At 41.0% G+C, this 22,662-nt stretch overlaps 3 protein-coding genes across 3 annotated transcripts; 1 reads left to right on the top strand and 2 right to left on the bottom strand.

Moving 5' to 3' along the window:
- Positions 1-1,416: 1,416 nt before the first annotated feature.
- ldha (lactate dehydrogenase A4) lies at positions 1,417-8,665 on the top strand. The gene is made up of 8 exons (XM_019893991.1): positions 1,417-1,549; positions 3,730-3,855; positions 4,778-4,895; positions 4,983-5,156; positions 5,881-6,054; positions 6,176-6,293; positions 7,396-7,519; positions 7,687-8,665. Exons 2-8 carry the CDS (start codon positions 3,730-3,732, stop codon positions 7,849-7,851), a joined length of 999 nt encoding a protein of 332 aa, XP_019749550.1. The 5' UTR covers positions 1,417-1,549; the 3' UTR covers positions 7,852-8,665.
- A 486-nt stretch (positions 8,666-9,151) lies between these two features.
- Positions 9,152-17,474, bottom strand: tsg101a (tumor susceptibility 101a). The gene is made up of 10 exons (XM_019893990.1): positions 17,133-17,474; positions 16,400-16,487; positions 15,337-15,402; positions 14,942-15,105; positions 14,248-14,374; positions 14,050-14,107; positions 13,787-13,881; positions 10,805-11,007; positions 10,217-10,456; positions 9,152-10,116 (listed from the first exon to the last, which is right to left on the bottom strand). Exons 1-10 carry the CDS (start codon positions 17,172-17,174, stop codon positions 10,027-10,029), a joined length of 1,173 nt encoding a protein of 390 aa, XP_019749549.1. The 5' UTR covers positions 17,175-17,474; the 3' UTR covers positions 9,152-10,026.
- LOC109530358 (tumor susceptibility gene 101 protein) lies at positions 17,372-21,513 on the bottom strand. The gene is made up of 6 exons (XM_019893992.1): positions 20,472-21,513; positions 20,059-20,143; positions 19,908-19,973; positions 19,641-19,804; positions 19,470-19,572; positions 17,372-18,406 (listed from the first exon to the last, which is right to left on the bottom strand). The coding sequence occupies exons 1-6, from the start codon at positions 20,511-20,513 to the stop codon at positions 18,288-18,290; spliced, it is 579 nt and encodes a 192-aa protein (XP_019749551.1). The 5' UTR covers positions 20,514-21,513; the 3' UTR covers positions 17,372-18,287.
- Positions 21,514-22,662: the final 1,149 nt, after the last annotated feature.

The following is a 22,662-nucleotide window of genomic DNA, read 5'->3' as shown; positions in this document are numbered from 1 at the left end:
ACGGAGAATACACTGCTAGATGGACCTGAAAAGGGATATAATCTTAAGAGTATCCTAACAACTGATAGCAAGGACATCAAACAAATGCTCATATGCTTTGCATCATGACACTAGTCATAGTTCTAATTCTGGTGTACATAATTTTGAAAGGTTCGAGATCCATGATTGACAGCCATGATGAAGTCGGGAAGTCATGCAACTTGTCAGAGCAGTTATGGTTTAACTCAGTCATTACTCAACTCGGTCACATCGTAGAGAGCAAATGAATTCAATGAATGGCGGTGTTGTAACTACTTGTAACACGACAGTAGCCCGCTGTATAAAAGGAAGGAAGGGCAATGATGATGAAGCAACTTTGTTACGCCAGATGTCCTTTATGTTGTCCTTACTAAAAGCTAACAGTTGGGGGCGCGAAAGCCGCACTGATCAAGCAAATGATGGAAATAAATCACGAAAATGTTGCTTGGCGGGCCAGCACATTCTTCATTAGGTACACATGCGTTCTCGAATAAATGTGTTACCGCAGTAATTCTGATTTTGTCAGACAATTCGATTTAATTTGAATAATGTATTTCATGTTTTTTCATATTTCAATTCATTTGCCTTTTACAATTGTAGCCATATGAGTATGGGTGTAGGTTTTATGTATCTATTTGTAGGGGAAATAAACCAGAAGTTGGTAAAATGTCTACATTACAAGAAAATGAGAAAACGTGTATGTCTTTCCCAACTCAGACGTTTTTCATCTGTGGGTTTACCTTTTATTGATCTCAAATGGTTACTTAAGTATTTGATATACAATATTTATTTTAAGTTTTAGTTGATCTTATATATTGCATTGAAACAATGAGAATCTTGTTTAACGTAGTGGTTAAAATAGTTAAATTGAAAACAATACCGTATTATGCCCCTCTGTTAATCACATAATCAGACACCATTTCTGGCAGTCAGACAAAATTGAGCTTTTTTCATGATAGTAGTCGATGTTGCATATACATAACATTCAATTACACACTAGATCGATGTGTAGAAATACACGGACACACACACGTACACACACACATACACGGAGGCTGGCCACATTTTTACCTACAATACGATGACAAAAGAAATCGTCGCTCAATTGCTCAATGTTGTACAGACATTTCACATGTGCTGTGGACGCAAGGCAGTGTTAAATTGGTTAGTATTGTTGGTTCTTTCCCACATGTTCCGTTCAGGATTCCCGTTCTGACACCGGTGCCGGTGCCACTGCCGTTAATTGCATTTAGAAATTCTTCAGGCTGTGTCATACGACTTTCTTCCGCATCCTGTCAAAGACGTGACACCCAGCACGCACAGTCTACCCGGTGGCCGCGCCCCCTGTCTACTTTTTCTCATTTGTATGCGCAAACGTCATCAAGGAAGGGGAGGAGGGAGGGAGCGTGAAGGATGTTTAAATTGCAATCCAAGCCTTTCCCCCAGCGGTACCCCTTCTGCGGGAGAATTGCGACAGCAACCAAGGCAGCGCTACGAGAAGCATTCCAGCCTTTACACCGAAGCATAAACGGTAAGACAAATTAAAAATCTACTGTATAAACCAGCTCGTGTTTTTAAACGGTCGTAAAAGTAAAGGTGATTTCCGGGAATATCACGTTTATTTCAACCGGGAAAGGATGTGATACACTTGCTTACATGATTGCATGTCATATTTATCTATCTATCTATAATATATGTAACACTGTTATGCTTCTTGTGATTTTTTTTTGTGGGGCCTGTTATATACTTTACTATACTATATTACAACACGATGCGTTAACATGACTTGGATGCGGTACCTACGAAGTCTCGTCAGGATCATAAAGTGAATTCCCACTTGTTGCCGACAATGTATGTATAAATGATATCCACTTTCGACGTTTATATTATTTACCCTGCCATCCTAGAGGGTCTTAACACAAGATTAAACCGACTGCATCGCCACAGAGGGTCATTGCGTGTTGCAGTGTTACACGTCCAGTAAAAGTGTAAAATGGAGGCGCCCCTCCTCCTTCTCTCCCCTGGCAGTGGTCTCCCATCTTGAAATTCCCGTTTGACCAAATGCATCTAATGCACAATATAGAGACCCGTATCATAAAACTGGACGCTAAAAACACGACATGCTGAATTTAAATGTGAATTGTTCCACCGATTTGGTATCGAAGAGATGCTGGGAATTTCTATACCAAGACAACCGTCATAACATTGTTAAAATAAAAAACATCCAAAGCTAAACATTGTAACACATTTAAAGGTAGAATTCATTGCCCATCTCATCTATTGGATGTCATTAGCTTGCACGTGTACCAGTGGTCAACATTACAGTTGAAGAATGCCAAGTGGAAAGTTTGTCTGTCATGTTAGTGACATGCTGTGTTTCTGTCTGTCTATAAATGCTGCGTGTTTCTTTGACCGCCAGTTGGCCAGTGATAGGAAAAATGCCAAAAAGCCCACCCTGGTATGCGATGATAGCTGTTTTTGTGTAATGGTTTCCTTTTTTGTATGTATGCATGTCTTTCATGAATTTACTTATTAATTTGTTGGAAGTCACATTCAGACATACTTCAAAGGGTGATAATGATTGATTGCCCGACATATTTCACCCAAAACGTATACGACAAAAGGTACTATTAAAAAAAGTCAGCTATCAGTGGCAGTGTACGTCTGTGCTGAAAGTGATTACAGTAAAAGTTTTTTTGTTGAAACCCAGCACACCTCTCACAGACAGAAAGGGCTGACATCCTTCCCACCACAGTATATCCTGCGATTGTGTGTGAACTCTCCACATTAGAGTGTAACCCTCCACATGCAACTGCTTGTAAGTAGTGAACGCTCTAGGAACCATAAATAGTATTGTGTGTGTGACGTCAGCTGGGGATAGGCTGTGCTGCACGTACACATGATCCTCCACTGTCTCCCTCCACTCCTGAGAAATTACCGGTGTCTCTCTAGAGACGTTTCGAAGCAGGGAGGTCTTGTCCAGGCAGTGGTTGCTATGGAGATCTGGTGAAGTGAGACTCGGGAATCAATGAGAACGCTCAGCAAAAAAAAAAAAAAAAAAAAAAAAACTGGAAATATCTGTGGTAGCAAGTGACAGGTGTACACTGTTACAGTGACATTCATAACAATATGTTTATTATTGTGATTCATAGTTTGTAAACAGTCATACAGAGCGCTGTTACTCATATTTTGCCTTTGGCTTATCCTGAACGAGCCTTTTATTTGGATACAATCAAGCTGCCCATCTATTTTGTACAGAGTTTGTCCTCATTTGTGTCGTGGGTAAGCTTGGAGCCGATCCCATTCTGAAACATTCATCCATTTTCTACAGCGCTTGTCCGCATTAATATAGCGAGTGAGCTGACTCCGGCTGAGAGGGAGGCTCCACCCTCCATTGGTAGCCAGACAATAGCAGGGCACAGTTTGACGAACAAGTTAGTGTTTACGCTCACATTGCACCAAGGAACAACTTCAGGGAAAACATATACTCTACACACAAAAAGGCCTGAAATCGAACATGCTAACCACCAGGCCTCTGTGCTGCTCACGCTGTTGTTCTAAACCACTGGCAACATGCTACAGTAATGAACAATTAAGATATAGAACATGTCCCGAAATAATTTAAACCCCCTTGTTTGCGTTTCAGCACCACCTACTGTATGTCCATTTGGCTGCCATTTAGCAGATCCATTCTCACTTTTCTTTCCACAGATGGCCACCAAAGACAAACTGATCACCCAAGTGCTGAAGGAGGAGCCAGGGAGCAGCAGGAACAAGGTGACGGTGGTGGGCGTCGGCATGGTGGGCATGGCCACAGCCATGAGTGTTTTGCTCAAGGTAAGAGACAAAAAAAAAAAACAGCAAGACAGGAATGTGTGCAGTGAGCATCTGATTGTGAATATAACACTATTGATGATGTGCTTTGCAGTGGTGTTGACTTGCAATACCTGATTATGTTTTTAAGTCAGAAGATTAATATTGCAAGCATGTCTTGGTGTCATACAATGCAGCGATACACCAAGGCAAACAAAAAACACAACAGTAGAATAGAGATACTGGTTGCATTATAGTTCCTGTTTACTACCGGTTATATGGAATGGGCTACTTTTGTTTGACTTGTAGTTTATGCCATTGCCAATTGTCTGGTGTCTAGTCAGCCATATGCACACAGTATGGATTGGCCTCTCACTCTCTGTTTGCTGAATCGGTGCCAGCGGTGGAATAATGGAGCCACTGTGGATGATGGCCCTTGCTTTCGAAAAGCAAAAGCTGGGCAGCATGAAAATGTGTGATGTGGCTCTTGGGCTTTCCAATTCCTCTTTTGGAATTTTAAGTGGGTCTCTCTGTAATTTAGATAATGGATAGCGCACCCTCTAGAGCAGTGAAGCCTTTCTTGAGCCATGGCACACCACTCTACAAAAAATATATACATGTCCACTAGGGATGTGACGATAACGGCAATACTGCAATAATAAAATTGCTCCAGTATTGTCGCTGCGTTAAGGTCAGAGCAGCACACCTCCATTAAAAAAACATTACTTATCGCCCACTTCAGCTGGGCACAGCATTGTGAAATACATAAACCGTAATACTGTACTTTGTGCTAATAGACAATATGACTAGCCAAGCCTATTCTTTGTCACTGACGTTAATATGTACAAAAACACAATATTGTGCTCTTTTTTTCAATCTTACGTGCTTATTTTTTTTTTACAATATCATGAGTCTTTATACAGTATCATGAATTTTTTTTATATAGGATCTTTGTGATGAGCTGGCGCTGGTGGACGTGATGGAGGACAAACTGAAAGGCGAAGCGTTGGACCTGCAACACGGCTCCTTCTTCCTGAAAGCGCACAAGATTGTGGGGGACAAAGGTGAAAAGAGGACAACAAACCAAATGGACGAGAACAACAACTATCTGGCAATCTATAAATTGGCATGTATGTGTTTGAATTCTCCAGACTACTGCGTGACTGCCGGGTCCAGGGTGGTCGTGGTGACTGCCGGCGCGCGTCAGCAGGAGGGAGAGAGTCGCCTCAATCTGGTGCAGCGCAACGTCAACATCTTCAAGTTTATCATCCCCAACATTGTCAAGTACAGCCCCAACTGTATCCTGATGGTTGTCTCGAACCCAGGTAAGGAAGGACACTTGAAAGACACTATTCATTCCCATCCGGAGCAATAGATAGTGTGGCTTGATCCTTCTCAGCACTATATGCATTTGCACTTCATTGAAAAAAAAACTGTGCTACCAGGACCATTTAATATAGGATGTGTACACCACTTAAGGCAGCGATGTCAAACTCATTTTTGTTGTGGGCCACATTGTAGTTATTATTTCCCTTGGAGGGCCATTAGGACTGTGAAACCATATCAAGTCAAGAATAATGGTTTATTCGACTTTTGTCTAAGTTACTGTAATGAGCGGTTTGGTCACAAGAAAATGCTTACAATGTCTCTGTTGTTGATTACATTTGCAAATTTGAAATTTTGGTACAGATGTTGGTACAAGCGTCATGAAAGTTGACATGTTTGATTTGCTTTTGCAAATCTTCCCACATTCTTAAAACCGCCGAGTCAAAGGTAACCCGAATTGGGAGAAATAGTTAAGCCGATGCTGGGTCCATGGATGGGCCATCCACCACCCTGACTGGGATTTGGATCTTGAATCCCCATGTTGAAAGTCAACCGTGTTAACCACTCAGCCATCCAAGTCAGAAAAGTTTCCATTTAAAATGACTTGTGTTTTGTGTCATGTTTGTGATCTGCTTTTTTTTTTTTTCTACAAATTTAAACAACTGAATTCGCCAGGGGTTGTACCCAGTCGACTCATCCTATTGTCCCTTTTTCCCCTCTCAGTGGACATCTTGACCTATGTTGCTTGGAAGCTGAGCGGTTTCCCCCGTCACCGCGTCATCGGCTCTGGAACCAACTTGGACACGGCCCGCTTCCGTCACCTCATGGGAGAGAAACTATCCCTCCACCCTTCAAGCTGCCACGGCTGGATCATCGGAGAGCACGGGGACTCCAGTGGTATGTGGCTCCTCACTATAAATAAAATGGGAGCCGATATACGGGTGCAGCTTAAATTTAGCATCCTGTGAGTGGCCAGAAATTAAATTTGACTTTATCTGAGCTATTTGGCCTCTCTTAGTGCCTGTGTGGAGTGGCGTGAACGTGGCCGGCGTCAGTCTTCAGGGCCTCAACCCTAAAATGGGGGCTGACGGAGATAGCGAAGACTGGAAGGCGGTGCATAGAATGGTGGTTGATGGGTGAGTACTTTTTGTCGCAACTCTGCAAAGCAACTCATTGTGTACTTGCATTCCGTTTCTCTGTGTGATAGCGGGAAAGTTGAATTGAAAGTCCACAAGTGAATTCAGTGTCACTGACTATCCCGAGTGAGGAATTTGAACATGGCGCAAAGCCAACAGGCAGGTAGTTGTACAGCGTAGCACTACTGTATATACTTATACCAGGGTTGGGCAAACATTTATACTCCAGGGCCACATTAGAGTTTTAAACTGACACATAGGCCAGGTCGTTCATTGATAAGGTAAAAAAAAAAGTGAATGTTTGTAAAATGCTTTGTAAATGATTGATGGCTGGTTTAAAGAAGAGAGTGGCTGTATTTTCCCCACCCCTATGTTAATACAGTCACGACTGTGTATCAGCACTTATATTGTACATAACAACTCAGTTCAACTTAATTTCTCTTACGGAGTAATTTAAAAGCAACAGCAGATGAAACAACGTGCTGTACGTAAAAATCAAATAGAAGACAGTTGAACATAACATAATTAACAAGCAATAAAACAGTCACAGTAGAAACAATAGAAAGAAATGGCGGAGTCTCATGCTGTGTTGAAAGTCAAGAAATAACATTTAGTTTTAAAGCAAGTTTGCCTCTTAATGTCATTGTTGTACTGAGGAGGGCTGGTCGGTGCAGACACGATGACATCGCCATTGTGTATTAAAGGCTTTCTGTTTGTCCTCCTGCCTTATGCCTGAGTGCCTGGATCCACTTTTTCATCATTTTATTTGGACAGTGAAAGGGCTTGTCCTATGTGCAGTGGGAGGTCAACAAACTCTATCCCCTCTGAGCTTCCGCTTAGACTTTAGTATCTCCACAAGAAACTGCAAACGTTCAGATTGCAGCAATAGGTTCGTTTTATGATGCAATGTCCAAACCTAAACGTGACTTTTCTGCCTCGCACATAGTGTTATTATGGCAGGACAATAGGCTTCCTGATCTGAGATTACAGGCAATAATACCTTATCAACATCACGTTATCAACACTGCTCATATGAAAAATGTCAGCATTTCAAAATGTACAAAATTGCGTCACATCCTGACAATGTGTGCGTGTGCTGCAGGGCCTATGAGGTGATCCGGCTGAAGGGTTATACTTCATGGGCCATCGGGATGTCTGTGGCTGACCTGGTGGCGAGCATTACCAAGAACATGCACAAAGTTCACCCCGTGTCCACACTCATCAAGGTAAAGGACACTTCATTAGGTACACAATCAAACAAGCTCTTCCACAAGAGCTGTTTTTGTTCACCCATTCAATCAATAAAAGGTGAGGCGACGGTCCTTGCATGGGCTCTTATAGGATTGTGAGAAATGAGTAATATGTCACAATTAATGCGTGTGTTGTTCGGCAGGGGATGTACGGCGTGCAAGAGGAGGTCTTCCTGAGCATCCCTTGCGTCCTGGGCAACACGGGCCTGTCGGACGTCGTCAACATGACCCTGAAGCCCGAGGAGCAGCAGCAGCTTGTGAAGAGCGCCGAGACACTGTGGGCCGTCCAGAAGGAGCTCGTTCTGTGAACAGTGCAGCGCCCCGTGGTCCGTGGCCACCTCGACCCCAAACTAAACGTCACAAAACACTGTGCATTAAGCCCAAGCGACTCCCTTGTATTTTCTGTGTCCCGCTGTGGCAAATGGCCTCCATGAAGACCTATGAAGTTGCAAAAAGTGGAAGTTACTTTCAGATATTAACCAAGACTAGGTGTCGTCTCCTCCCATCATTGTACGTCTAACCCGAAACACTCACAACTATTTAGCTGTTAGCATCAGCTTGTGTTGACATTTGGGAATGCTTGTCTAAAATCCTACAAGTACGCTGTTACTGTGCACTGTTATGGCTTCTTTCACACACTCCTTGTCTGCTTTGTGTAATGGTTGTAATATCTGTTTTTTTGTTCACGCTTCAGTATGTGTTTTTTTTTTGTTTTTTTGTAAGTCTGATGGAGACATTCCATTCTCAGTGGGGGCAGGCTTCCTGTCCAACTGATCTAATAGTAATCTAAGGTCTTCTCCACACATGACCACAAGTGCACCGATAAGTCGAGAGTCAATGGAAATTCACTTCGCTCCTTGTATGGTTGGGGATGCTACTGAATGGAAATGAACACATGTTGTTTGCACACCCTTAATCTTCTGGAAGAGAATTGTATTTATTTTTCTCCACATAAACTCTAAAGGACATTAACAAAGTGTAGTGGTGTTATTTCCTCAACACCCGTGACTGCAGATGATCGATATTTATTGTTTCAAGTATTATTTATCATACCGAATCACTGTATCTGGACATATTTTTATGTACTGCAGCATCAAATAAAGCCAAGATACGGAAACTAGACCCTCACTTCTCTGCCTGTTCACTTTAATTTGATTGATAACAAGTTTGTATGCCAGGGTAACAATAAAAAGTCCTGTTCACATAGTTCATGTTTTTTGCAGTATGACTAGCCAACTATGAAGTATGGTCATGACTGGAAAAATAATTTGAAGACTCTAAATTGTCTACTGGTGTGAATGACAATGTGAAAGCATGTCTCTATGTGCGCTACAAGAGCAATGAGGTCAAGCGCTATAGAACAGCGATTCCCAACCCAGGGTTGCCGGACAAAATTAATTTTATGAGATGTTATTGGGTGTGTTGTGTGAAATTATCCAATTTATTAACATAATTATTTAATTGACAAGAAATCTTCACCAAAGCCAGCGACATGGCAGGCAGAACATGTTTTTGTGACATTAGCAATTCAGTTTGAGTCGACTTAAATTCATAGAGCGTAGAAAGGCGTAGTCGCTGTGACCTGCTGAGGCGCAAATAAAAATCTTGTTGATTTGCCATCAAATCAGTCTTTAATTTGAACGGATTTACATAAATCTACAGATACAAAAGATGATCTATGGTTTAATTGGAAACAAATAATAACAGCAGATACTCTATGATACATTTCAAAGTGCATTTAGTAGAAGGCTAAGTTAAATGAGAGGTGTTGTCATAACTTAACATCTGATTAGTATAATAGGCTCTTCTGTACCCTATAACACTCAAAAACCTTTACAAAAATGGTTTATAGAGAGAGAACTAACTTCTCAGCAGAAACAAGAGTGGACAGCAAAAATAAAAAATAGTGAATATACTTTGTAAAAATGTCCTCAAGAGAGATACTGTACAGAGTAGAAGAGCTACTGTACACGATTGGTTAATGCAGCTGAACACTCAAATTTGAGGGCTAACCTGAGCAGCTGACACATACAATGAAAGTGGAAAGAGAAGCAAAACATGAGTGAGAAACAAAACAGGTTCATGGTTTAAAGCATATCCATAATAGAAAAAAAAAGCCTTCTGAATGTGGCTCAGGCTGCACACAGCACTAAATCAAGAGTCTTCTTAAGGTTAACCACTTTGGGTATTTATATCGGAGCTTAACCTTTTCATGACGTTGGGTGTCTCAACCGCGAGCCCCCGACATTTTGTGCTTACTCAACAAACAAGGCTGCCTGGCTAATAGATAGCCTCCAGTACACATACATCAATGGTGTCATTACGTGCGTGTTGGGGAAATCTCTCAAGCATTTGGTTTAATCCAGTTCACGACGACAAATCTTAGGAGTGTTTAAACAGCCTGGTGGTCCATAAAAGATGGGAAACGGCACAGGGGGAGAAGAAAGAGAACCACGGGGCCTGAAGACATGTCTGCGTCTCGCTCAGTAGAGGTCGCTGAGGCCGGCGGTCTTGCGGGCTTTCTGCATGAGGGCGCGGAGCTGGAACTGCTTTCTGGACAGAACGCGTACGTGCTGCAATAAGAGAGGAAAAGAATCAACACTGATAGACCTGTACACACAAAACACTGTGGACTATGTGTCAGTAATCTCCAAGTTGTGTTGAAATGGCCACCTTGAGAAAAACCTCCAGGTCTATGACCCCCCTGCGGAGGGCCTCTCCCAAATAGAAGATGGTGTCCTCGATGGCGTTCTCCTCAGCGTACAGGTTCAGGATCTGTTTGTACAGGGGGGCTGTCGGAACAATGATGTCATCGATGTCATTGTTCTCCGATTGGTTCTCCATTTTCTCCAGGGCCTCGGTCAGCTCCTCGTCCTTGCGCTTCAGCAACTCGATGTTCCTGTCGACGTCAGCCTGGTCCAAAAATATTTGGTTGGATGTTAGAACCGCCGACAGAACAGTATAGTGAAACCCCTTCCAGACCCACCCACTACAGGTGAAAATATGGAATGGTAAACTTTTCACAATGACGTCACGCGTCCATCTGGGTGGCAAGACTGACTTTTCCAAAGGCACCACCAAAACAAACTCTTCTGTGCCATTTGATCAAGGCAGAGCAATTGAGGAAACAGGATCAAAGGTCGTCCCCGTAATTTACATTTTAAAAAGCAAACTGATTCAATAATAGTTGCGTTCACAGACGCATCAATAATGACAGCGCATTTCTGGGATATATATTATATATACAAAAAATAAGATTACCACTTCCTGGTCCAATCGGGAGATCATGTCCTCCAGTTTCTGGTGGCCCTTCTTGAGGTCTTCTTCTGTTCGCTTGAGGGCATCCAACTCGGCCTGAGCCCTGTCCATTTCCTCTTTCATCCTCCAGCGAAGCTTGTCACTAACAGCTGAGATCAGCGAGGCACGGATCGTGTCTTCACCGATGGTGCCATCTCTGTTGGAACCTAAACAAAGTGGCACTCGTTTTAAACCAGTCCCGTTTACTTCAAATGTTTTCTTTCGCCTCCCTTTTTTTTCTCCACTGTGGTGTTCCATTGTCAGGGAAAAAAAAAGCCTTGATTAGTTAACATACTGCATGATATCCGTGCACCTCACAAGACCTCATTTCAAATGAAAAAGCCTATTTGGTGTTTTCATGTCATATTTTTCAACACATTTATCTTTGTATGGTATCCGGATTTAGAAGGACATTATGAAAAGAGAAGACAAATACAAATTGGAAACACATGAGATGTGGACTCCAAGCAGTGGATTTGCCCAGAAAAGATAAATACATTTGACTTAACAATTTTAGGAAAAAATGCTAAATCAACGACTTTTGCAAATGTAAAAACTGGTGGGCTGGTTTGAAGAAAGGAGGGGCCTTTTCTTTTTGCCTGTGAGAACATACTTGCCCCAACACCTCACATTTAGCCTCTTGTTTCTCTTCAATCTTCAACTTCTTTTTTTTTTTTTTCCCTGGTTGTCGGGATTTTTCAGGGGACTCATGATGCCTCTCACAGGTCAATTCCGGCACTATGCCAAGTCTGGCTTGGTCTATTCAAGTCCGCTTACACTTGAAATTTTTAACTTGTCACGTAGGTTCTTGTGATGGATTACTTTGATTTTTTCTTAAATAGATGGAAAAAAAAGGTGGGTTCCATCAACCCATTTATGAAAGCATGTGAAATATACATTCTTTCTCATACATTGTCAACACAATAGGACCCCACACACAAAGAATCATCCTAAATACAGACAGGTATCTTTGGAGTTAAAACTACAACATGTACAGTCCAGTTTTGAATCAGCACTACAAATGTCAGAGCTGATTCGCATTTCCCCTCCACGACTAAATATAGGAGACCACCAAAAGTCCTCCAGATGGCAGACAGTCCAATGGCGTTTCACTACTGCTTCCAAACAGCTGATCACAGGTCAGTCTTTGTGTGGAGTTACTGTGACCTCCGCAAATATTGCGCACATAAGCAGAGAGGACTCGCTTCCTTCGACTCCAGGCTCACACTGTGCGTCCCGTTGGCCTTTCTTGCTCCCAACTCTAGTTACATCAGATGACCTTTAGTTGTCGGTTCAGCATGCCACCAAAGTCAGGCTCAGGGTGAGAGGGTTTCACTAAGAAGGTCACATGCCTGAATTGCACTTAACTCCACAGAAGGATGGAGAAGCGTCATTTCATTTGATCGGTGTCATCATAAATCATTTAGAGTCCCCTCCCAAGCGTAAGACATGAAATTAACTCCACCCTGCTTCACAGATGAACTTGTGTGTTTTGGACCACAGTGGAGTTTGCAAAGAACTATCGAGGTGAGCCACAAACATTTTGGAACAAAGACATAACTTCTACCAAAGTGATGGAAAGGCCCAAGTCTGGAGAGTGAAAGGATTTGCTTTATGATCCCAAACACACAAGCTCATCTGTGAAGCACAAAGTATACAGTCAAGGCCTGGGCTAGCACGGCTGCTTCTGGGAACATAGTCAACTCACCCGTTTTGAGGATTTAACTCACGATGGTAACAGCAAAATGGATTCTGAAGTTTACAAAAGCATGTCTGTCAATTAACAAAAAAATGCATCCAAACTAATCTGAATTAACTTCATCATGCCACAAGAAAATGGCCCAAAACGCACTGCCAACAGACCAAAGGACTTCATGGTGGGGTGGGGGGCGGGTGGAAGGTGATGCAGTTGTTGCAATTAAGGGTTATGCCACCAGACATTAAATGTTATTCACTTTAAGTTAAACCTTTATAACCTTTGCTTGCCTTTTGTCAATCTGTTATTGTATGTTCAATAAAATGTTCAATCAAAATCAATCAATCAACTTAATAATGCTTGTTCTAATACTTTTGCCCCCGGGTAGTAGGACTGATGGTTAACTCCGCATACTGGTGGAAATGTAAATGTGTGTTTTACCTTGTAATCACTTATATGCCATTTTAATAATCGATTGCTCAGTCAAAAAGAAGCTTTTATATGATTTTATATCAGAGTTGTGGAGCATTGCATTACGATCATGCTGAAGATATAAGGTCTTTGATTTAAGACGGAGTTCTATTCCAAGATGCCTAGTACTACGCTAAGACATTAAGTCAGAATTACAATAGCTAAACTCGGGAAGGAGGTTTGGGACTCCTCTCAGCAAATTAAACCGATATAAAGACTCAATCATACCGCCGGTTATCAGCTTAATTCACAAACAATTAGAGGGAGGTAGACAGACACGCAGGAGGACATGAGGGCAGTGTGGGGTGTGCATATGCCTGTAATTTATTGTCCAATGTATGTTGTGTACGTGGTATGTATTGCCCAATGCATGTAGCAGCACAGAGGGCCTGTCCTCCAAGAAAAGTTTCTCCTACGGGAGACCAAATAAAGGTCAAATTCACTTCAATATTTACATTAAAACCTAAACCAACTATATAAAATAATTAAACAACAAAAATATGGCAGAACATGGGTGCGCTTCTTGTACCATGTTACGACATTCTTACGACTGCACAAAGAAACACATTGCGTGTCGTTCGTAATGTATGTTGGTGAAGACATATACTCAGCACCCGTTGTAGGTTCGAGTACATCAACACTATTGTCATAATGAAAAATTTGTATGTTGTTGAATTTGACATAAAAAAAAAAAAAAAAAAAAAAAAATTAGAATCTTTATTGTCATTACACAGTATACTATGTGTGTCTTCATGAGAGATGTTAGACCTAATACATACCCACTGTGGAAACGGGAGTCTGGGCGGGGTAGTGTGTCGGACCAGAAGTAGCTGGGTAAGAGTTGCCCCCTGGGTACTGGTAACCTGGGTAGCCTCTGCAAAGGAAATATAAATAACGCTTAGTAATCATACTGGGGCATTTTGTAACATTGGATACAACATACATGACAACATACATGGTGAGAAGTAATAAAGCAGCTCCTGCCACAGAGCACGCTTGTCACACAAAACTAGTGTTTGCCCATGATTGTGAAACATCTTACCCCGCATTAGGACTTGGGCCATAAGGTGAAACTGCAGGCATGCCAGGTACGTAAGAAGCTGATGTAAGAGGAAGAGTACACACAATTACATCATCCGAGTGTCTGCTTTTTAATACAGTACTTCTTCATAGTGCACTGCTATAGGAGTAGGGCGCCACCTGGTGTTAAACTGGGTAGCAAAATACAGTCGCCACTCACGATTAGGAGGTCCAGCAGCTTGGAAAGCCTGATATGGTGCTTGTGTGGTTGGGCGAGAAAACACTGGTGGCTCTTCTCCGAACACTACGATCATAATCTGTATGAGACCATACAGGTCTGAGTGAGGCTGGAAAAAAAAAAGGAGGTGGTGAAAAAAATCATCCAAAAAAAAAAAAAAAAAGCATTTAGCATTGTTTAATAACAAGAACAAAGATCCAGCAAGTAATATCAGTTACATAAACAGGGTACCTGCATTTTGAAAGAACATAACGTAAGACTTGTTGGAAACACAAATTTAAGATTTAAATGAGGAGTACGGCCTTGATTATTGAAAATCCAAATTCAGACTTTTTTAGGCTCTGAGGAGACCCTGACAGCATGACGTTTACAACTCTTCCACAAAAACACTAAATGCCATTTCCTCACTACCGTAGTTGAACTATTTCATATACAGTAATGCAAATCTCTGTAGTATCTTGTGTGCAGGCAACACTGCATAATGAAGCCATCATTCTGAAGCTGTTTTGTTGCATGTACACAGATGACAATGTGTGTCAACACAACCATTTATTGGCCATCTACCTCAATTTTATGTTTCCATCAAAACAACGGTAGTTGTCCAATAAAGCCAGAATTCCAACCCTCGTGGCTAAACAAAGTGTGCAGATGAGGCCTCTATTGCTAACAGACTTACATGCTTCCACTCATGTAGATAGGGTAGGTAGATTTTTCCATTGGCATCAATATGTTTACCAGTTTTGATCATCATGGTGCTGGTTGGTTTAACAAAACAAATTGGTGGGTTGAAGGGATACGTGTCCAGCAACCAAAGACACACTGGGATGTTGTAGACGTTGCCTAAGCGGAAACACACATACATTACCAAATGCAGGCATATATTGATCTACCATCTCCTCTAAACGACATACTAAAAGCCATTTTTCTCATTTGTTAACATGCAGTGCGCCAGCATAAAGCTGACAAATGTTTAAGTGACTGGCATAGGATGCTCTTCAAATGACTGAACAGAATAATGAATCACAATTTTAACATTGATGTCCAAAACACTCATAAGAACATTGTAGGTACCTCTATAGCTTACAGGGACTGTTCCTGTTAAACTCATCAGGTCCCTTGTAGAGCCATCGTTGAACACTGAAAAGCAAGTTGAGCCGGTGAGGAAAAGACAAACTAATCTGATATATTATGGTATTGCACAGAGGTGCCCAACCAGTCGATTGCGATCGACCAGTAGCCCATGAACTGGTCCCAAGTTGATCGCTGGGGGTCTAGGGGAAAATAGATTTTTTTTTTTTTTTTTTAAATGTGTGTCTGTGTGCTTGTGATTAATATTCTATATCGTTGTGTTCGTGCACATTGCACCCTAAGCTTCCTCTCAGTTTCACTTTCACAAAAAAAATAATAAATAAATAAAATAAATATTTATAAAATAAAATAGTACACTATAACAAAGCAGGTCACCTTTAACCTACGGCGGCGCGTAACCTGCATCACAGGAAGTTGTTAGCTGCCAGCAGTCTGCACTTGCAGCTTGCGATTAGAGCTGTTGCCATCTATCTTTTTTATTTTTATTATTCTCATTCAAAGTTTGTTTCATGTGCATTTCATCGATGGTACTGGCAAACAATGGGAATTTGAAATGCCAGGAGAACATTTTTAAAACGCGGGTGTGCGCTACGATAGTGACGTTGCTGCACTGAAGACGCTGCCAAAGTGCCTCCCATGCCACAGCGTCAGATCTTGACTAAAGTAGGCACTGATTCCTTTTTACAAACTCAAAAGCTCTTGTATGCACTTTATTTTTCTGTTTCGTTCGTGTTCTGGGCCCTGATGGCTGTTGCTCATCATGGCATGCGTGTGTGGACACGTGCACATGCAGCAGCGGGTCGATCGCGAGAGGTCGGTTACTTGAAAAGTCGATCTTCAGTCACAAAAATGTTGGGCACCCCTGGTATATAACATATTGAGTCACCCAAAAATGAAGTACAGTGGATGGAACCTTTAATGGCAAACAACACTGAGGTTGTACAATTTGGATTTTGGACTCACAGTGGAGCGTGTGCAACTTTCGGCTTGTGTTTGAATGTACAGGTTCCTATGAATATAAGGATTGAAAAGAATATACTATTACCATAGCCATCCATTACGGGCTTCAGGTCTTTGTAATGAGAGATGACGTTGGTGATTTCTCGAACAGACAGGTCCCTGTATTTGTATTGCTGGAATATAACAAAAAATAGAGAAGAGTGATACAATGAATGTATTCCCAAATTTGTATATTAACAGAAACGCCTCGAGCTAAGAAGAAAGGTTTGACAAGTTAGTCATCCGTTTATTGTATTGGGAAATCTGTATTTCCTACAGTGTTTAAACAATCTGAGCTTGCTTAACAAAAGCGAGGCGTATTTGTTTTGGACGCAAAGGAATGAGGCTGGAAATACAACGTTCACCAACCGATTTCTAAATGATTAGTTATGTAAGAATACTGATGACGAGTAAAAAAAAAATGCATAACATATTTCAGTGCACAATAGCACACAAATCTTAACTGCACACTAGTTCCTTACAACGTAGTTCAGACGGAGCAAGCCGAAGAGAGGGTTAAAAAGTTTGAAAAATTCCTTTAGTGTTTTAAATGGTTATGCTAAATAATGTTAGCACATCGGAAAATACACGTAGCAATGTCAACAGCATATACTGACGACACTGATCAAATGAGTGAGTACAGACAACTTAGAACACGTTTCGCTAAAAGGCAATTTGCCAAACCAGGAAATAGCAAATCTACTGTGCTGTCATGTTACGTTTCGTCTATGTTAGCTATCATGCTAACAACTTACGATACCCAGCAAGACTGGTTTTACCTTCAACATTTTCTTCAAGGCGACTTCGTTGACAACCGCCATTGTTTCCTAGTTGGATGTCTTTCAGGAAAATTGAGTATAATGTGGGACAATGAGACAATATGAAGCTCGCTAGCAAGAATTCCGTAAATGCTAGGCTAAGGTTAGCACAGCCGTGAGTCGGACTACGCACACAAAAATAAGGCTATTTTGAAATAAAACGTTCAGCTGAACACAGTTTATGATGGTCTTGTTAGCTTAGATCGAAGCAGTACACGTACGGCTAATGGTAAACTGACTGCTCGGTACAAACGACATATGCCTTAACACACAAATATAAGACTAACAACAAATCGAATTTCCGGTACTATTCCTGACATTTCCGGGAAAATCAATGACGTAAGAGTTTAGTTAAAAACTTTATTTGCAACACATTTGATACATCGTTAACTGTTAGGAAATACACAACAGAAATTAAGTGAACCAGGAATCATAACTTCTAACGCTGCACTTGTAATGACATACTGTCATTTTAGTAGAGCATTTTTGTTTTAATTTCAAGTTTACATTTTTAACATTTTAGCATTTACACATAAAATTTGCTTTTGTCTTGAATATCCATTTAACAAACAAACAACAACACTAACAACAGTTGAGAAACAGAGAAAAAAATAACCTAAATTTTGAATACTGTGAACCCCATTAATGATTTTTTTTCTGGACCACACAAATGGCCTTTTTCGTGGTTGCGGGTGGGGGGTCCATAATAACACAACCCAGAGAAATGAAAATAAAACCAGAGTGATTAAGTTATTTACGATCCTACTGGAGAATGAGAAATGACTTTTTTGTTTGTTTGTTTTGTCTACACCCACTGGTGCAAAATTCTAAATCAAAGTACAGTTCGGATGTTTCATGTGGGGAGGGGAATGGGGGGTGGGGGAGTAGACATTTATTTACAAAAATCACAGGTTAGAAGTCATGTGTGATGTTGACTATGTTAATGTATGTGTATATAGGCCATACATGTCAATGTTGCTAAAATTTACATTGTAAATCATTTATAAAATGAAAAAAAATGTGACATGAATCAAACATCAATACAGTAACCAATCATGTTGATGTGATACCGTGCACAATATATGTTTTGCAAGTGAGAAACAGTATTGAAATCAACTAACAGCTGGTTTCATTTCCTTGAGGAACAGATTGGCCATCTTCTGTTGATAAAGTCAAATACAAACTACCGTCCGGCCGAGAAAGCACCTGTGACTGCTTGTGGAACTGCAGCGAACCTAAAAAAGGTATTGAGGACAGGTAAGTCCAAAGTTTACTGATACAATCATACACAATCTCACACTTGATCAGACATGCCCCAGTTATTGCTTTGCGGACTGTTTGTCTAGGACACAGAAAAAACATTTGGTTGCCTTTCTTAACTTGATTAGTTTTTTTTCTTATTCGCTACAAACTTATTACAAGACGTGAAAATGTTGTTTGTTTTTTTGTGAACATATTGACATGTTGAGGCTGGTTAGTGTACAAAGTGTGTCAGAAAGGTTTCAGGACTGGTGTCACAAAAGATATACTGTACAGTATTTCATATCTTAAGCTACAAACTACACATCTTTCTCTTTGAAGTCATCTCCCTGGAGTTGAATACACTTTCCAGAGCAATAAGCATGTTTTAGGATGTGGGAGCAAGCATGAGTACATGGAGAAAAACCACCCACCGTATGCATCAGGAAAAGTTCAAGATTCAAACACAGAGGGGCTCTATTTTCATATCTAGTGCAACGTTGAGCATGGTGCACTGAACTCTGCGTGGAGGCGGGCAAGACAAATTTTTGGTATTGGGTCTGTGTGCCACCTTGACCCCCGGATGTTTGCAGAGAGCAGAATCTGTTAAATTCACCAAAACTGCATTATATACTTCCTGTGGTAATAGTTCGAGATGTGGTTCTAGCGGGCGTAGAGTTTAGTCTACTTTGAACGGCCAAATTGCCAAGTGTACTGGGAGCATGTCAAAGGAAACAACCTCAGTACGCCAGAGCGCCCACTTAGGTGAAGAGTGGTCTGCCAAATTCTCAAGCAGGCAAAATAAGGCTTGCACTGACATGGAAATCAAGATGCGGGAGTTCTTACGCTCAAGCGCATCTGCGCCATCTACGAATATAGAGCCCAGAATGTTGTTGTGATGCAGACACGAAAACTACGGTACTAGGTCACTGTGCTGTACCTCTGCCCCCGAGAAGAGGAAACACAGCGAAGTAATGGTCCTGACTCCTGGTTTTATCTTTCTGGTTGTCATGCATTTTTGCTCAGACACACCATATATGTTATGTGATATTTACTTACAGGATGCTTGTGCAGGCTGCGGATGAGGCTGCATGCAGATGGGAGGGAGGTCTCCAAACGTGGCAACCATCACCTGCAGGAGGCTCACCAGGTCACACTTCCCCTGAGTGAGCCATGGAAGAGTCAGTGTATGTTATGCATAGCTGTCAATCTCTTGCATCTGCTGCTCACCTGCTTCCACTCCTGCAAGTATGGCAGCAGGATGTCACCATTGCTGGAGACGTAGTTTCCCTGCAGGATCATCATCTCCCACGTGGGCTTGACATAGCAGATGGGGGCCGACTGAGGGTAGCTCTCCTCAAGCCACACACATATGGGGATGTTGTAACTCATATCTAACATAGAGTCAAATACAGTGAGAATATTTGTAAACACTTGTGAAATACTTAGTTGTGTAGACGGAACAATTGCCCCTCATATAAAATGTTAAATCATTACCTTTAAAAAGGATGGGGATAGTTCCTGTAAGACTCATCAAGACCTTTGTGGTTCCGTCATTGTAAGCTGTACAAAACAAACATGACTGTTGAGTACTTTTTATAAGCCACAATTATCAAAAATTATATATATTTTTTTGTGAGCTTCTTACTGTATTTATCCATCAACGGAACAAGGTCTTTGAAATGGATCAGTGCAACATGTATTTCTCGGGCCACGTGGTTACGAAGGTATGTCTATGCAATGGAAGTGAACATACACACAACACCCAAATGGCTATTACACACTGAAAAAAAAAATCTTTGGATTTATTTAATTTGAACATGTACATCGGTTGCACAGGATTCAAGTGTGCAATCGTTTTCTTGTGTTTAAAAAAAAAATACACAAATGATCTGTAATAGTTGAACACATTTTAATCACGTCCAACCGAAAATCAAGCAATTTTTTTTTCTTTTCAGTTCAGTTAAGCGATAATATGTTAATATGAGGATCAGTATCTAACATATAATATCTATTTATGTTCAGATGTATACATACATACAATATATTATATTCCCTTACCTTCGGCAGCATTTTCTTTATGGCGTTATTGCAGGACGTCATAATTGTTGTGTCTATCTAAAACCAGAAATTTGTCTTTCCTTTTAAGATCACCAACACTCACTAACGTTTGAGGGGGGGGGGGGTTTCCGTGTATTTATGGACAAGCACACAACTTTATGACCCCCTAAAAGCCAATAAGAGAGCGGCATCATGATAGCACAATCACGTGACTTCCAAACCATCATATAATAATTAGGCTACATGGCTCAAACAAACATCTTGCTTCTGTGACCCATTAAATGAACACATATTTTGTTACATGACACGCCTGTTGTCGGCAAACAGACATGCATTTTAAATCATCTGTTTTTAACAACTTATGAACAATTGTGGGTAAACTCCTAATTCTACACAAACTTCAAAATGATAAATTAGTTGCGCACTCAAGTTGTTCCCAGCATGTCATCTATTTTTCCCGCTTTGGCTTTTGAGTGCACTGTAATTCTGAAACCACTCATCAGTGACTTAATGACACAGGCATTTGTCATTCTTATTTATTTGGATGGTAGTTTTGTTCTCAGAGTTACACTACTGTATGCAATGAAGTTTTTAAATTTGAATATTCATTCATATATAGAAGTGTGTCGATGCACTAGTACCGTGCGTCGTCCTTAAGTACAAAACTCAAGAGCAAATAGCTATACACAACAGCAAAATTAATACCCACACGGGTATACTGACCAATAGTATAGATTTGTGAAAAAATATAAAATGTACCAGATTTTTACAAAGGAGGTTTCTGCCCCACGCCAGCGAGGAGATGGAATGTGAAAGGCTTTGATAAACTGAAACTCTTTGGCTTGGCCTGTAAAAGTGGATTGTAATAACGTGGCTTCCTTGTGAAACAACAAAAAGCCGTCTGTAATCGCTTAGAATTACGTTAAGTGTGATGTTAAGTGTGTCAAGTCATTTTGTCATTAAAAAAATTGTGCCTGTGGTGTTTTGTTTTACTCTGCAAAAGCAGTCAGTATACTGGCAGCATGGTGGTCGCCTGGTTAGCACGCTCAGCGACTGGTTATATCACGTTAGGCAACTGGTTAGCATGTCTGGCGACTGGTTAGCACGTCCACCTTTTCTCCGGGTACTCTGATTTCCTCCTACATTCCAAAAACATACATCGCAGGTTATTGGAACACTCTAAATTGTACCTTTGTGTGATTGTGAGGGCGAATGATTTTTTTGTCTCTGTGTGTGCCCTGCGATTGGCTGGCAACCAGTTCAGGGTGTACCCCACCCACTGCCCGAAGACAGCTGGGATAGGCTCCAGCACGCCCCCGACCCTCATGAGGATAAGCAGGTTAAAAAAATGGATGAATGGATGGTCAGTCAGTTATTAGTCAATTATTTTGATCTGAGCCGACGCTCCGGCTCTTGCCTGTAGGTAGCAGCAAATTGCAGATGCAATTGTACATGTTAAAGGAGCACACAATACAATGAAAATACCACATCATGTATGTCTTAACATCTTTATTCCTGCCCCGCAAAACATTTGACACCTTTTTTTTTAAAGAGTACATACATCTTAAATAGCTAAACAGCTAACATTTTTACAAATTCCAACCACACTTTCATTCAGTAGTGTTCAAGGGAAAGAGAGAAGCCCTTGAGACAACCTCGACAGGTCTGTACAGTCTTTTCGTGACATGTATACTTGGGGTTTACTGGCTAAGTATTCATGCGGCAACAATATGAGACATTCTCAGACGCTGAGGATTTATGCATAGATTTGTGGAGTTGTGACATTATTATGGATTTGATACATAAAGTTTGATAAGGAGACAACAAGCATTTCGGGCATCACAAACTTTCCATCAAAGTGTTTCAGTCTAACAGTTGGAACCAAATGAATATGAAACAGTTTTAGATGAATACTTTAAAAAGTCACATTCACAGTTCAGTCCATTCATTCGAGCAAAGAATGAATAGTTAATAGTTACTTAGCTTTCACACTACAACCACTACTACATGGTTGTTCTTGCGATTTATGACTTGTCATGTGTAGGAAGGGAAACAAGGGCCCTCACCTTCACAGTAAATCAAAAACAGGTTTATGTTTACATGGGATGTGAGTGAGATTCATAAAGAAAGATAGTCACGAAATATAACGAATTGAGCAAGAGCGAGGCAATTTGGCTTTTATTGGCTATAT

Source organism: Hippocampus comes, unplaced genomic scaffold (assembly GCF_001891065.2).
Source record: "Hippocampus comes isolate QL1 unplaced genomic scaffold, H_comes_QL1_v1.1 scaffold104, whole genome shotgun sequence".
NCBI classification, from domain to species: Eukaryota; Metazoa; Chordata; class Actinopteri; order Syngnathiformes; family Syngnathidae; genus Hippocampus; species Hippocampus comes.
The sequence above is the reverse complement of the archived record's forward strand: the minus strand, read 5'-3'. Positions and strand labels throughout refer to the sequence as shown.

Bases quoted from the DNA above. Each gene is read 5' to 3' on its own strand.
- tsg101a (XM_019893990.1), bottom strand. From the start codon at position 17,174: ATGGCGGTTGTCAACGAAGTCGCCTTGAAGAAAATGTTGAAG. The intron at 16,488-17,132 runs GTAAAACCAGTC...GTTATATTCCAG, and splicing joins CCTTGAAGAAAATGTTGAAG to CAATACAAATACAGGGACCT. The intron at 10,117-10,216 runs GTGGCCATTTCA...CTCTTATTGCAG, and splicing joins ACCTGGAGGTTTTTCTCAAG to CACGTACGCGTTCTGTCCAG.
- ldha (XM_019893991.1), top strand. From the start codon at position 3,730: ATGGCCACCAAAGACAAACTGATCACCCAAGTGCTGAAGGAGGAGCCA. The intron at 5,157-5,880 runs GTAAGGAAGGAC...TTCCCCTCTCAG, and splicing joins GATGGTTGTCTCGAACCCAG to TGGACATCTTGACCTATGTT. The intron at 7,520-7,686 runs GTAAAGGACACT...GTTGTTCGGCAG, and splicing joins CCGTGTCCACACTCATCAAG to GGGATGTACGGCGTGCAAGA.
- LOC109530358 (XM_019893992.1), bottom strand. From the start codon at position 20,513: ATGACGTCCTGCAATAACGCCATAAAGAAAATGCTGCCGAAG. The intron at 19,573-19,640 runs GTGAGCAGCAGA...TGGCTCACTCAG, and splicing joins ACTTGCAGGAGTGGAAGCAG to GGGAAGTGTGACCTGGTGAG. The intron at 18,407-19,469 runs GTAAGTAAATAT...TACCTTTTTTAG, and splicing joins GCAGCCTGCACAAGCATCCT to GTTCGCTGCAGTTCCACAAG.